Genomic DNA, 15,361 nt, shown 5'->3' on the forward strand with positions numbered 1-15,361 from the left:
TATCCGTCGTCTGTCCGATTGTCTTACTATTGCCTCCAAGCATCAATATTCAGAGGGGACATTTATGAAGGTATTCCTTCATTAAAAGTTATTAAAAGATAAATTTATTATATTTATGATATATAATTTATTATATATCATTACTAAATTATTAAAATATAGGTGAAAATAATTAGAAATGCAATTTGATTTCTCTTAATATTAAATATAGCTTTAAATTAAATTGAATCAATTTTAAATTATTAAATTTAATTTTATTTAATTTAATATTAGATTTATTTAGACTTTCAAAAAATGAACTTCATGGTTCTTATTCAAGATATTCGGAATGAATCTAACGTCCAATTTGAAGCAAATAGAGCAGAGACCTTCGCGTGGCACGACAGTGTCTGTCTTCGGTTTTCACGAAATATCACAGCGTGAACAATGGAATACATTCGGCATTTGTTTTCTTGTTGCGGCTATAGCTGTAAAAAATTTAGAGGTACGATTTAATCTATGATCACAGTTGGAACTATTTATTTCGACCATGTTTTTTTTTTTCCATTGATATAATCAGGTATCGTTTTCAATTCGAGACGAAGAACGGAAGAAAGTCGTTTTGAGAATTGCGAAACCGCACAGCCCGATGGGGGTCCTTAGAATATTGTTTGGGAGAGATCTATCGTTGCATCGTGTATGGACGATACAATGCAATTCAGAATATAGCACGAATTATTATGGTTACATGGGATTGTCCGATAAGAACGCGGTGCAGTGGATATTTTTAAATCACAAGCCAATCCGTTGTCCCCTTATCCTCAAGTTAATTAAAGTTGCACTCAAAGAAAAGCTCGGCTTGTCTTCCAATCGGGAATCCAACGCGCCAGATTCGTATGATAAAAATATGTTTATTCTTCTTTTTCTCACATTTTCACAAAAAGAATTCACGTACGTTACCGAAAATGCAAAGTGCTACGTCATGTTTTATGATATACAAAAAATATTGAATACCGTCAAAAACTGCACCTTCGAATGTCTCGCGGAAGAAGCGACAATTTCTTTCCTGCCTGTTACTCCTTATTTACATAAAACGCCTTTCTTAAGACAAACGTATACGAAAGAAATCGAGAGATCTGTTTTTAATAATAACATCAATGGACGTAAAAAAATAGTCATGATTAAGAGAAAGAAAATTACGTCGACAATTGTAACCGATTGCTTCAATAAACAGCATAATAGAAGCGATAATGTCAAAACCATCAATTATTACACGGACAAGAAAAATGGCATATTAAGTAGCCTTCACTGTCGAACAAACATCACTTGCAAACGTACTTCTGTAAAATATAAAAACTTTGGTGAAGCCAGAAAAAAAGTACATAATGTTGATAACGCCCAAACAAGTTTCATTAATTTTGATATAACAGATAATTTCAACTTTCCTAAATCCGATAAAGCTCACGATTATCGTAATGATAATAACAATGATTCTGCAAACATGATTTCTCCTCTTTCTGAGTGGTCGAATTGGACTTACTATACAAAGAAGGGAAAAGGCGAGGCTATGAGAAATTCACATGACATACTTTCCGAAAATAACGCGCGTATCCAACGATTATTCGAATTTAAAAACCAGTTTGATTTTCTGCCACGAAAATTGCACGGTCTTCTGCAGCATCGTCACGTTAAACTGACAAACGTAAAGTGCTTCAACAGTCCCAATGATACGATTCCGTGTAAGTTAGAGTTTGTATAGTGTAAGTTACAGTTTGGATAGTTTTAGACAATATAACTATAGTACTATTTAACTGTATAAAAGTTAGTACGAATAAGTCAGTAAAAATAAATATTATAAATTCATAGTTACTGAAAACTGGCAATATGAACATGCAGCGGTGCATCCTTGTCAGTTAAAGCAAAAATTGTGTGAATTTAGATTGTCACGTGCCTCGTTAAAGTGTGTAAAGGTAAATCCATAAAACTTTAAAAGTTATTCTAAAAGCTATTCTAAATTCTCTGAAGTAAAGATATTATTATAGAAATTATTTTGAGAAATATATTTACTCTGTAGATCATTAATCAAGTTAATGATGAATTTATCGCCGCGTGGATGACGTACGATGGAAGGAAAATTCTATTGATGATAGATCAACACGCTGTCCATGAAAGAATACGTTACGAAAACTTACTTTTTGGTGAGCATTAATATTTTCATCCTGACAAGATATAATTTTTTTAATAATGAGATATCAACAAGTATATAAATAAAATATTATAATAGAATAATATTATAATAGAATAACTAAATTAATTAAATGTGTAAAAAATGTATAGAACATTACAATCTTTTTTAAGCCTTTAATTATTATCATCATCATCATCATCATTATTATTATTATTATTATTATTATTTAGAATACAAAGCGCAGAATGAGAGCGAGTTGGTCTCTGTTAATTTGCGTGATCCTCTGGCCATAAAATTTCCTACAGAAACGTGTCATTTATTCCTGCACAATAAAATATTATTGAAGAAATATGGCTTAAATCTAGGATCGTCAAAGGAAGGCACGCTATTGATACGCACAATACCGCAGTGTCTAATTACGAATAACTATCCCTCTGACAGTGAAAAGTTATTGCCAAAGATTTATGATCTATTCAATGACATATTAAAAAACTTTAGTACATTAAATCGAACAAATGAATTACCATCGACTATCTACAATGCGATAGCATCCGAGGCTTGTCATGGTACACAAATTTTATTTCATAAAATTTTTATAATTGTCATGTATACACATACATATTGTTTTTATTACAACCAAGATTCATACCCTATAATTTGGAACATCACATCATGGATGTATTTAGTTATTTTACAAATTTTTTTCTTCTTTTGTTTCATTAATTTCTTGAAACTTTTTCCATCAAATTCAGGTGCCATCAAATTCGGCCATAAATTAACTCTGGATCAGTGTACAAATCTTATAAAATCATTAAAGCATACGAAATTTCCTAATCGATGTGCACATGGACGACCGACTATAATACCCGTGATGGAATTTGCGGAACTGGAGAAAAGGAACACCAGGATACCTGAGGTACACATTATAATACTCTTTCCAATTTTATTACAAAGATAAGTTTATGGGCAATGAAAAAAAAAGAGAGAGAGAGATCACGCATGGCCAAATCTACGCCAAAATAAATTCATACAGATTCGATGCATAGATATGAAGATATGAGAAACTTTTCAATATCATGCTGAACAAATATAATATATATATATATATATATATATATATATATATATATATATATTATATTAAATTAAAAGCAATATCATAATAATCATAAAAATTTTGATTTACGAGTTAACCAGATGTAAAATAATTATTCGAACATTTTCTTGAGTATATTTGATTTAAATCGTACAACTTATAAAAAACCTCAAAAGGATTTTAATCATCCCGCGATAAAGCCGGCAATCAAAATGTCTTTGCCGTAGTAGTTGAATCCGGTAGAAACTAGATTGATGTCTTTTCCGCCTAATGAAATAGGACAAACGTCGTTCGGGCGTAAGTAGAAGCACATTGTGTAAAGAGCCATCTCCAACTCAGGTGAGAGTCCTACGAGGAGGGTCGTGACCGAATGTTTCGTGTCTGGTATATTAAACGCCGAACGTATCTTGATAGCCTCTCCCTTCTGCAAAGACAAGAAGAAACATAAATGATGTTATTAACACACAGGAACATTATGATATCGTAATATAGGATATCATAAAACGCGTGACTCACATCTCCCAGTTTGATGTCCTTTATGTATCCTTTGTAGTCGATATTCTTTTGTGCTTCCTGCTTGGCAAAGTAAATCCAATTCTGCGGCCCGATCATGTAGGAATCGAGCTTTTCTGCGAGGAATACCGCCTCGAAGCCGGAACTCGATGGCTCTCCCTCAACCCGTTGGAACTGCGAGAACCAGATACGTTTCAGAGTGTCCTTGAACTCGTACTCGTCGTTCGGGACGAATCCCTTGTCAACTAGGAACTTCATCGCCGCTTTAAACACGTCGGTCTCCAAGAACCTGTCGAGCAGCTCGTTTTCCTCCTTACGCTCCTCGGACGTGACGGTTTCCTTCATTTTAACGTCTATCTCGTAATTATCGTGCAACGCCAGCACGCTTTTGATCGTCGGGATTTCATACGCTTCCGGTTTGACGTCCAGCAGGCTGGAATTATATTAAAATCGTTGATCGTTGAAACTCATGGTGGTGCGCGAAATTACAAGGATAAGCCAATAATTATCCGCATTCTATTTCTAAAATTGGAACGAGAAACAGTTGATGCATCATGCTGAAAGAACAAGCAAAACATTTCTCGTTGAGAACGTAAAGAGAACGTAAAGAGGGTTGTAAAAGCGAGAAGACTATGTTGAAAATGATATACTCGTAAATGTTTTAATCTCAGTCTAAGAATAAAAAGGAAAAAAATAGAATGCGGATAATTATATGGAAAGAACAGTTTTATTGGCAAATCTAATTTGATCAGATACAGATCTAAAATAATTTTGTTGGGCCTTCGAAGTTATTATATACAACATTCATAATGATTGTTAGAAGATCAAAAATTTTTGCAGTATTATTATTATTATTATTATTATTATGTCTTATATAATAATTTTGATAGTCCAACAAAATTATTTTCAGATCTATCTCTCAGATCAAATTTTTAGATTCGCCAGATTCGCGAAGCAGATTCTCTTCATATATTAACCTAGATTGCAAGGGAGGGAGGACGGGTAAGGTGAATCTCGTCAACAACTTACGGCAAAGAAGCGTCATCCGAAGTGCCGTCTTCCTTCGTCTCGCCCTGCAGATTCACGGTGACGTATTTATACGCGTTGTTCTTGTCCGCCTCGAAGAGACTTTCCGACAGTTTCTTCACCTCCTCATTGGAGATCGGATAATTCGGCTTGCTCGGCTCGCCGCTCGGCGGCGGATTGGGCGGGTTTCCGGCATTGCTAGGCACGTTGGCCTCGGCCTTCTTATTGTCCGCTTCCGGCGGCGGCTGAACGCCGGGCGCCGCGGAACCGGGTGCGTTGGCGGCAGCAGGTGCGTTATTGTTCGCCGGTGCCGCCGCGGACGCCGCCGCGGGCGTTTCCCCGTTAGCGGGCGCCGACTGATTGTAATAATAATTATTGTACGTGATCTCGGTGCGGCTGCCACCGGCGGGGCTGCTGCTGCCGCCGTATCCCGGACTATGGCCGTAGATGCCACCCGGAAGTAGCCTGTTGACGGCCGCGCTCACGCCCGCGCTCACGCTGGAGTAAACCAGGGCTTCCTTGGCCAGCTGACCGATGCCAGGTCGGCTCGGTTGTAACACGGTGAGCGCCGGCGCTTGCGCGATGGCCGGTTGAACGTAGGATGGCTGGGCGTAGGACGGTTGACCGAACGATTGCTGCGGGAAACCACCACCGCCGTAGGAGTGGCCGCCGTAAGGTGGACTGTAGGCTGGCGGTGCGTTGTGATGCATAGATGGATTGTATGCCTGGCCGTAGGGCGAGTGACCACCGTAACCGGGATACGAGGGGTTCATGTTGGGGGACGGGTATCCCTGGTTGGGTGGGTGACCCGCGCCTCCGTAAGGATTGCTGGCTGGCTGTCGAGGATATCCGCCTGGAAATCGAGGATTATAAATATGTAAAGTTGAAACAAAATTAGATGGCAAGATAGTGGAAGCACAAAAATCGCGAATCGTTTTGACTCAAAAAAAGAAATAAGATTTAATTTTAGTTCTATACAAGTTCTATACATATTCTGCATTCTGATGCAAAAAAATGTAAAGATCTCGCTCTCGGATATTCACGGTACATTGAAAGGACAATTTTGCCGAAGTATCTAAAAATTGGGCCAGATATAGATCTAAAAATGATTTTGTTGGATTGTTAATAATTATATAAGACGCTTCAGCATAATAATAATAATATCGCAAAAACTTTTGATATTTTAGCAATTTATTTGAGCACCACGGGTAATTAGTTTGTAATCCAACAAAATGATTTTCAGATCGGTATTTGGCTGTCGTGCTATTTGCCTTAACGAAACTGTCCTTTCCACAGAAATCTAAATTCGCTCGTTTTCTTCGTTACTCTAGAATATGAAAGAATAATTAATATACCCGATGGAGTGTATGGTGGCGGATTATTATTCGCCGACGGATATCCCGATTGCACATTCGTCGCGCTGGTTTTGGAAGCATGTTCGGATACCGGAGCCGATGGTTTGGCACTGTTGGTGCTAGATGGTGCTTTATTGTTGTTGTTTGGCGGCACGTTCCATCCTATTCTACTGGTCGGACCTACGAGCGTAACAGGATTTACAATGTTATCAAAAACAAATGGTATCCAGCATAAAAAGCACATGAAACATGCGAAGCCGTAGAAGGCTATTGTCTGTATGAAGCAATGACTCATCGAATTTGTAAGAGATTCAACGCGAAGATACATAAATATTTGCAAGCTGCTACGCAATTCTGTAATTTGCAAATATAAAAAGAAGCTCAATTCAATTATCTTTTAAGATTGACCGTTATGACGTAATCGACGATCGTTATGACGATCTCAGAATTCTTTTTTTTATAAAATTAAACTATTAAACTATAGTTATATAGAACTAATATATAAATATTGCACAACATAGTGCAAAATATTGAAAACAACCGAAGAATACAGTTTGAACAATATAATAAAAAATAAAATAATAATAGTAATAAGAGTATAGACATAAAAATAATGATAAATCGAGTAAAAATAATAATGATAAAAATATATAATGGTAATCATATATATATATATATATATATATATATATATATATATATATATATATATATTACATACTCTGTGTTGCTCGAGGTCGTTGAGTCGTTCTCGTAGAACCTCCTCTTTGTCGAGAAGAGGTCCATCCTCCACTACTGCTCCTTCGTCCGCTGGTTTTACGGCCATCTGTGTCTGCTGTAAGCACAATATTATATGAGCAATTTCATAGATACAGTTTCCATTTAACTTCCAGCAGGTAACCAGATGTTTTTCGAAATTGTGCATATGCACACGTTATAATTATGACTAATCATTATTCCATTAATTAAGAGACTAACTTTAAATTACATATTTATGCATGTTATTACTTTAAAGAAATTAAGTTAAATCGATATGGCATTTAACCACATTTTGGGAAGGGAAGCTTTTGCAAATATGTGAATTGTAAGGAGAATTTGCTATACTATCATTTTGTGTTGTACAAAAGATGAAGTATAGCTGAAATTACAATATGATTACAAGCTATACGTAAATGCGTGAGAAAAATCCTTATCCGCTCTGTAAAAAAAGATAATGAATATTTCGAATTTTTATCAGGGACAGGACTTCATGTTCTGCTAGAATGAATCGTGCTAGGTAGACCTAGCATTCTGCGTAATAAAATACATTGATTGAGTGACTATCAAGCTATTTATGTAACCTGGTGTCCTCTTTTATTTCTCGCGATTCGACACCGGTGCAGATTGTCAAGCCCATTGTTCTTCAACAGATTATTATTTAATATAGCAACGATTGGCTCTTGTTGGCTCAATATTATGTATTGCGTAGAATATACGAGATCGTTGTATGGGAGATGTGGATATATTATATTCATAGTCCATCAAATTTTTCTCTCTCTCTCTCTCTTTCTTTCTTTCTAATGTAATTATAGGCCGCTATAATTTTTATAATAAAGCAGTTTCCTGATGTGATATGTATTTTAAAGTGACAAATATCTTAACATATATTATAAACTGGGCACTGTATTATCATCTTTTCTTCATGAAAACAAAAGCCAGACATATGCGTTAATAATTTTAAATTAATATTTACATTATCATTCCAATTATTATTTTTACTAGCTCAAATTTTAGACAATTTTTATTAATAATTATTTTGAAACACACATATTTGCATAATATCTGCAATTATATGCAATTTTTAATAAGCTGTACAATTCTTCTGAAAAAAATTACATTTGTATAAAGATTTCTTTTTTCACTTATTTGTGCAACGTAAAAATTAAGTAAGGTAACACTTAAAATAATTCTTAATGCACGATGGGAATCTTCAGTTTGGCATCATAGGCATAGTAACACAATTATAATAAATGCCGACAAGTGAATAATACCATATAAAGAACATACGTTGGCGGTATGACGTATGAATAACATAGAAGAGCAATTTGCTTTGATGATTTCACTTATTACGCAGTCTATATCTGTTAGTCAATTTATCATTGTTCTAAGTAAATCTTATATGATTTCAGAACGTTTTATCTGCTTTCTTATCGTTTAATTAAAAGACTTGCATTTATTTTAGTCTTGTACATTTTTAAAAAGATCTTTAAAATTTATAAATTTTATATGTCGTAAAAATCTAGATATAATTTACGTTACTCTTTCACACACATACATGCATACGCACGCACACACGCACACACACACACACACACACACACACACACACACACACATTATTCGAGTTCTTTTTTAAATATAAAATCAAATGTATTTATTAATAAATTAACTGCGTCCTTCATCTCTTTTTCTTTTATCGATGTAACTGGTTTTCTTGATTTTATTCTGTCTTTGTTGCATACGGCAAAATTCTCTGACCAATTTTGAGATAATGTTTCCTGAATTGTTAACAATTCTCAAGCTATAAATTAGCTCTAGTAATTCTCTGTTATAGATACTGTTGAAAGTGAATTAATTTCCGCGAACTAAGTTTCCGTGTTAATACATAACACAAACTTGATTCTACGAAAAACTGAAGCAAACAAAATTGTAATTTAAAACATAATTATATATTGAATACTCGGTGACTAAATAATTGAGATCAAGTACTCTATAAATTTTCAAAAGAAATTTAACAAAATTCTTTTACTAAAAAAAAAATCAATTCTAGATTAATAAAAATATTTTATTGTTGCAAAATATTGCATTCAAATTAGGAAATTTTTTAAAATTGCTTAAGCACAAAATTTTAACTTAAAGCATAGTCAGTATCTTAATAAATAATTAGTATTAGTAAATAAAACCTACCTTCTGTAAAATTTTACTAATAATTCAATTTTTCAAACAAAATTCTTTTACCAAGAGCCAATTCTTAATTAATTAAAACTTTTAGGCGAATTTTGGGGGTGCTTCATATAAAAATCTGAATATTTCTCGCGTGCAGAAACGTCACCTATCAATGCAACAATAATTGCAATCTGCAATGATGTAACATTTGGTTGTAACAGTAACATATGTGTGTTTATTACCGAAAACAAATAAAACCAGAATCACGGTGATCAGGAACGTTCTGATTCTCATATTCGTTGTCGGCCGCTTCGCTTCTGTCAAATCGTAGTGTGTGTAGACCCTTTGAAAAGCTTGAAAATATCTCCGAGACACACTGCTTGCTCATGCAGAGTCGACGTGTTACTACCGCTCGACCTTACGCCGAACGGCCTCGACGGCTGCTGATCATCGTCCGTAACATTGAATGATTCATGCTTTGTAGGCTTTCTCTTTCCGCTGATCCTCTACGCGCACACTAACAGAATTAGAGCCGGTCTCAAATCGTTGTGGATTAAATTTTATCTTATTTATTTATTTAAACTGTCAATATGGTGCCCGTTGATAGCGCCACGTTTCGAATCTCGAGCACGAAATCTTTTAAACGCTAAACTATTAAATACTGAAATAAAATCTGGAGTATTGGTTAAAAGGATGCTCTGTGATTGCGCATGTTGTTTTCCAGATTTATCGCGCTTTCTCTATCGATTTATGTCTGAATTTCTCCTCTTTAGATTTCTTAGAGAAAAACATACAATCTCTTAAGAATATACAATCAGTCACGGTTTTTGTTTAATCTTTTTTGAATTATTTTTTTTAAATCTTTTTGAAATTAACATAAAATTTTGAAATAATTTGCATGTAAAGTGAAACTTATTGAAGATTATTGAAATTAATAATTTTGGAATCTTATTTGATAATTTTATTGATTAATATTATAACATTATAAATAAATAAAATAAATATTATCAATTTCAGAAAAAATTGAACTTTGCCTCCTTAGGAAGATTCAAAGATAGTTCAAAAAAAGGAATTATGTTGTGGAAATAACTGGTACAAACGATCATGTTCTCCAATATAAAATTATAATTATTATCTTAGAAGTGCAATAATGTGATCACAAACGAAGAGAAGTATAATTTATTTAATTATAAAAATTCATACATTAGTTTTATTTTTATTACATAAAACAAGTATTACTATTTTTATAATAAGTTCACAAAATTTTTTCATTAAAAGATATTAAAATATATATCGTTTATTACATAAAACATATTATAAGAATTAAAAATTAAAAGAAATTAATTCATATATACGATAATTCTTACATTAATATGTTTAATATATTTTATTTTTAATAAAATTACGTTCACATTATATATTTTGTAATTTATATTACTTCCAAATATTTAATTATGTACATAATACAGAACTAGAAAATAGGAAGCGCAAGATCTATCATATCTTTCCCGTGATATCTGAACGAATGTGTGAAAATATTAAATTTCGTTCCACCAAGAGAAACGGGACACAGATCATTTGATCTGGCGTAAAAGCATATCGTATATAAAGACATCTCGAGTTCGGGAGTCGTGCCCACGAATATCGTTGCATTAGGTCTAATAACATCATCCATTTGGAAGTTCAGTTTTACCAAGGAGGCTTTCTGTGAAGAGAAACGAAATAAGTTATAATCAATATTGAAAATATTTTATTATATTAATATATTATAATAATAAGATATATATAAAAAAAATTTCCCTTTTCTCATCATATATTAAACAATAAGGCACGATTCAGCGTTATTTTTAAAATATTTTATTTTTAAATAACTTACATCACCGAGCTTCAACGTATCGACGTATCCCATATAATTAATACGATTCTTCGATTCTTGATAATTAAAGTAAATCCAGTCCTGCACACCAAGAATGTCTGAGCCGTATCTTTCAGACGTGAACACCCGCTCGAACCCTGAAGTGACACCATCGAACTGGTTGAACCAGATATACCTCAAAATGTCCTTCCTCTCAAAATAGTCGATGAAACCTCGCTCTGACAACCATTGCATAGCAGTAGCCATTACTTGTGAGTGCAACAAACTATTTAATAAACCGCTCTCTCTCCTTCGCTTTGGCACCATGCGAGTCTCCTTCACGGTGAAATTATGTTCGTAATTGTCATAAAGCTTTCGAATAGCTAGAATTGTTGGATATGCATATGCTTCTTCTTGTACGTAAATTAATCTAAAAACGAGAAATACACGAGAGAGATACACAAAATATTTATTTATATAATGTTAAATTATTGTGTAAAATTGTTTACGTACGTATCATTTAAAATTATTTAAATACATAACTTACGGTTCTTGAGCTGAATCATCGATAAAGTTCTCAGATTTATTCTGTAAATTTAACGTCAACCACATCGAAATGACCATTTGTTTCGCGAACAACATTTCAGTCAACGTTTGCAGATCCTCGTCCGATATTTTATATGAAGAATGAATATTCTTCGTTTCTTCATTGGATCCCTGATCGTTTGCTGTATCGTCAACAGAAAATTCACTAGAAAATGTATTAACCGCGGTATTTTCGACATTCCCAACAGTGCCCGTTGTGTTCATGGAAATATCGCTATCTGTCAAGTTATCATTGCTTTCGAAGATTTCGGGGGTCGATACATCTGAAATAATGACCGGATTGTTTACCGAATTTGAGACCTATCCGAAATAATAGCATTTAAATAATGATATTAATTAATTACTATTTTTCATATGCATTTCGCTCGTCCCGGTATCGCTGCCTGCCGATGTGCTGTAATCAGACACATAATGATGCGAGTTTATCAGCCCGTTTACACCATTCCGGATTACGGAGAATACGAGTGCCCTCCTTATTAATTCACCAAACTCTCGGTCTTTCTCATCGGGAACTGCGATGACCGTTCGCCCAGGTATGTACGGTTGTGTTGCCGGCTGCGTCAGGACGTGTTGCTCAGGACGATGATCGCGTCCAGCTACGCCGTCAACGGAACGCGTGGAGTAAGTCCTGAATATACCTGCACGCGTGACGAAAGCGTTAAGTAACCGTTGTCCGATTGTTCGATTGGTAACGGAATAGCTGGAATGATATTGATAAAGATTAAATGAGATCGAAGTTAAGTGAGATTGGTTGAAGTTACAAAGAAACGTCACCAAAGTTGGGCGCAGATAATATTCGAAGCTGATATTAGAAATTGGACCTGGTGAACAAGTAAAGAGACAGCTCACCTCAATGAAATCGAAAAAGATATTAAATGCTGTTTAGAAATAAATATTTTGCAATTATTATTATTTGCTGACGTTGCACTTACGAGGTCGATTGGCACGTCTTTCACCGTGAAAGAAACTTGATGCATCTTTGTTTCGGTGATGAAAAGTCTGACCTGTAAACATTTTTTGCAAAGATAATATAAGCTACAGAAATATTAAAACAAATTGTATCTTTTTTTTTTTTATTATAAAATTTTTTATACTGACTCGACTTTCTACGTTTAGAAGAGCTTGATCCTGATGAGCGTCCCGATGAACTTCCCTGTCTCCCGAAGGAATTTGATCCTCTCATATCCCCACTCGAGGAACTCTTATATCCAGTTGAGCTTGAGCTCGTCACACGTCCACCTGATGAACTTTCGTATTCATAATTTTTTGCGATCGATGAATCGTCGGAATCGTATTGTCCGAAACCGCTCGATGATCTTCGTCGTCCAGAGTTGGAGTTTGAATTAGACGAAGAAGAACCTCGTGACGACCCACCCCGTGATGATAAACCTCCAAGAATTCGCAGAGATCCGAATCTTTTTGCATTTACATCGTCTGAAAATCAAGTAAGTTATGTACATCTTCGTAAACAATTTTTGTTAATAACGTTCTAATAAACAACAAACGATCTTATTTATTAAAAATTTGAGTGTTACTCAGAATGATGTCTGTAAAGTTAATGTTATTGGACTCCTTTTTATTCAAAATATTTTTCATCTACATATTTGCATATCTTTATTTGGAATTATATAAATGCTAATCTCTTCTTAATTAATGTCTCACCACCATTAACATTTTCTATAGTATACTTTGCATTATTAAATTATGAAAGGACAAACAGTTTTTCACATGTTATCTGTTGCAACAGATGCTTCTTTCTCTGTTTCAAATTGCATCGCAATAATAATTATAATAAATGCCGACAAGTGAATAATACTATACGAGCAGTGTAAGTTAGCGATATGACGTATGAGTAGGGAAGAGTAATTTTCTTTAGTGATTTCATTTATTATGTAGATGATTTCATTTATTGTTGTATTTATTAATCAATTTACCATTATTTTGTATAAATTTATATATAATATATAAAATATTTATATATAAAATTTATATATATTTTATATCATTTTGTCTATTTTCTTATTATCTAAATCATTTGTGATTTCTATTTTATTTTTACGTATACTATCTTAGAAAGCTTAAATACAGCATAAATAAATAAAAGTTTATAAATTTTATGCCTTGTAAAAATTCAATAATGCGCCACTCTTTCACATATACATTAGATTTTTTCGAAATATTTATTATATAAATTAAATTTTGATTAATTAATTAATTGTTTTTTGTAATAAAAAAATAATTAAATTTCAAATTTGCATTTGCATGGCACCCAGTAAAATTCTTTAACTAATCTAGAAATTATATTTTTTCACTTCTTCACTTCAATTATCACTCCTTTAGTTATAAATTAATTTTAATAATTCTTGAATTCTTGAAAGATAAAAACGAATAAATTTGTGCAATCTAAGTTTCCATATTAATACAAAATTAAAAAGAATTTTAATTTAAAATAATTGATTAAAATAATTAATATCAAGTCTTCAACATAAATTTTCAACAAAAATTTAACGAAATTTTTTTACTAAAAGTCAATTTAGATTAATTGAAACACTTTTGAAATATTTCACACAAATTTGAAAGCATCTTAAAGTTTACTCTAGAATTTTTATTTCAAATATATAGCTAATATTCTCAACGCTAATAATTAATACTGAATTTTCTCAATGATAAAATAATCAATGGTAAAATTTTATCAATGATTTAAAATTAGAATTCACTTCTTGATGAATTAAAATATTTCGCGCAAATTTCGGAATATTTTAAATATACTGTATAAATCTTATATTTCTTTCGTGCACTAATTTTACGTGTTAACACATTACAGATTATTTTTTTTATTATTAGCCGTATTTAGTGACCAAGAGAAAACATAAGAATTTTATCCGCAATATATTAACGATGCTCCATTAATTACAGTCTATAATAATGTAAATGTAATATCTGCTTAAGAATAAAATACGTGATTACCGAAAATGTATAAAATCACAATCACAAAAATTAGAATTATTGTTCTGATTCTCATATTCGTTGTTGCCCCCTTTGCCTCTGCTGTATCGCTATATCTGTCGGTTAAAAACTCGAAGAAATCTCTGAGGGATATGCACTGTTTGCTAATGCAAAGTCGACGTGTTACTACCGCAGTTCGACCTTATGCTGAATGGCCTAAACGCCGGTGACCAATATTATGGGGTCGACTGTAGGGGAGAAATTATCGGGGCTGATTGCCGCACAGGTTGTCATAAAATTTATATAGCTCATTCAGTATATGGCGCAGCATCCTTTTCTTCATAGTGCAGCCCATCCTAACATGATAAATGTGAAACTTAGATTCATTTTTAACAATCATAAGATACATAATGCGCCTCTCCCAACAATACCAATGCCATTCCAAGATAAAAAAGAATTTTTTTGCAATTTAATATTACTTTTTTTATATTCTTACATTATAATTATTATTATTGCAAGAGATATAAAACTGACGGAAAAATAAAAATTTAATTTTTTTTCCCTATATAAAATATATGTGATCATTAACTCTGGAATGTGTGATATATAACCATAGGGGTTGATTGTCAGTTTCATGTAAAGATAAATAATTTTTTATATATTTAAAAAATTTTGCATCTGCTTTTTTTCTTAAAAATCAATATTTGAAAACTGTGAGAACTGGCCTCGATCTCCCCTATGCTGAATGGTTTAGACGTCGGTGACCAATGTTACAAAGTTGCTCGTAACATTGAATGATTCATGCATTGTAAATTTCCCCTTCCGTTAATCCTCCGCGCGCGCCTGCAAAGCTAGAATTGATCGAAAATTAA

General features: G+C 33.2%; 3 protein-coding genes across 4 annotated transcripts; 1 reads left to right on the forward strand and 2 right to left on the reverse strand.

Moving 5' to 3' along the window:
• Nucleotides 1-313: 313 nt before the first annotated feature.
• LOC105423610 (uncharacterized) lies at nt 314-3,308 on the forward strand. The gene is made up of 6 exons (XM_089077301.1): nt 314-484; nt 560-1,718; nt 1,846-1,949; nt 2,054-2,177; nt 2,398-2,733; nt 2,920-3,308. Exons 1-6 carry the CDS (start codon nt 329-331, stop codon nt 3,123-3,125), a joined length of 2,085 nt encoding a protein of 694 aa, XP_088933427.1. The 5' UTR covers nt 314-328; the 3' UTR covers nt 3,126-3,308.
• On the reverse strand, nt 3,085-9,507 carry LOC105423611 (uncharacterized). Of its 2 annotated transcripts, none has more exons than XM_011633410.2 (6): nt 9,325-9,507; nt 6,879-6,989; nt 6,158-6,337; nt 4,806-5,655; nt 3,780-4,209; nt 3,085-3,687 (listed from the first exon to the last, which is right to left on the reverse strand). In XM_011633410.2, exons 1-6 carry the CDS (start codon nt 9,374-9,376, stop codon nt 3,448-3,450), a joined length of 1,863 nt encoding a protein of 620 aa, XP_011631712.2. In that variant the 5' UTR covers nt 9,377-9,507; the 3' UTR covers nt 3,085-3,447. The 2 variants fall into 2 exon arrangements, with proteins under 2 accessions (XP_011631712.2, XP_011631710.2); XM_011633408.3 differs by having other exon boundaries at nt 6,879-6,992; nt 9,325-9,506.
• Nucleotides 9,508-10,243: 736 nt separating this feature from the next.
• On the reverse strand, nt 10,244-14,690 carry LOC148936597 (uncharacterized). Its single transcript, XM_089077287.1, has 7 exons — nt 14,511-14,690; nt 12,642-12,977; nt 12,476-12,547; nt 11,888-12,181; nt 11,485-11,806; nt 10,959-11,367; nt 10,244-10,787 (listed from the first exon to the last, which is right to left on the reverse strand). The coding sequence occupies exons 1-7, from the start codon at nt 14,563-14,565 to the stop codon at nt 10,554-10,556; spliced, it is 1,722 nt and encodes a 573-aa protein (XP_088933413.1). The 5' UTR covers nt 14,566-14,690; the 3' UTR covers nt 10,244-10,553.
• Nucleotides 14,691-15,361: the final 671 nt, after the last annotated feature.

The sequence above is a fragment of the Pogonomyrmex barbatus genome, unplaced genomic scaffold, assembly GCF_055798465.1.
Source record: "Pogonomyrmex barbatus isolate J1 unplaced genomic scaffold, ASM5579846v1 scaffold2, whole genome shotgun sequence".
NCBI lineage: Eukaryota > Metazoa > Arthropoda > Insecta > Hymenoptera > Formicidae > Pogonomyrmex > Pogonomyrmex barbatus.

Coding starts and splice junctions, on each gene's coding strand:
- LOC105423610 (XM_089077301.1), top strand. CDS start 329: ATGAATCTAACGTCCAATTTGAAGCAAATAGAGCAGAGACCTTCGCGT. Junction 1,950..2,053: donor CCTCGTTAAAGTGTGTAAAG/GTAAATCCATAA, acceptor TTTACTCTGTAG/ATCATTAATCAAGTTAATGA. Junction 2,734..2,919: donor AGCATCCGAGGCTTGTCATG/GTACACAAATTT, acceptor CATCAAATTCAG/GTGCCATCAAATTCGGCCAT.
- LOC105423611 (XM_011633408.3), bottom strand. CDS start 9,376: ATGAGAATCAGAACGTTCCTGATCACCGTGATTCTGGTTTTATTTGTT. Junction 6,993..9,324: donor TCTGGTTTTATTTGTTTTCG/GTAATAAACACA, acceptor TTGTGCTTACAG/CAGACACAGATGGCCGTAAA. Junction 4,210..4,805: donor TCGGATGACGCTTCTTTGCC/GTAAGTTGTTGA, acceptor ATATAATTCCAG/CCTGCTGGACGTCAAACCGG.
- LOC148936597 (XM_089077287.1), bottom strand. CDS start 14,565: ATGAGAATCAGAACAATAATTCTAATTTTTGTGATTGTGATTTTATAC. Junction 12,548..12,641: donor TTCTAAACGTAGAAAGTCGA/GTCAGTATAAAA, acceptor AAATGTTTACAG/GTCAGACTTTTCATCACCGA. Junction 10,788..10,958: donor ATACGTTGAAGCTCGGTGAT/GTAAGTTATTTA, acceptor TTCTCTTCACAG/AAAGCCTCCTTGGTAAAACT.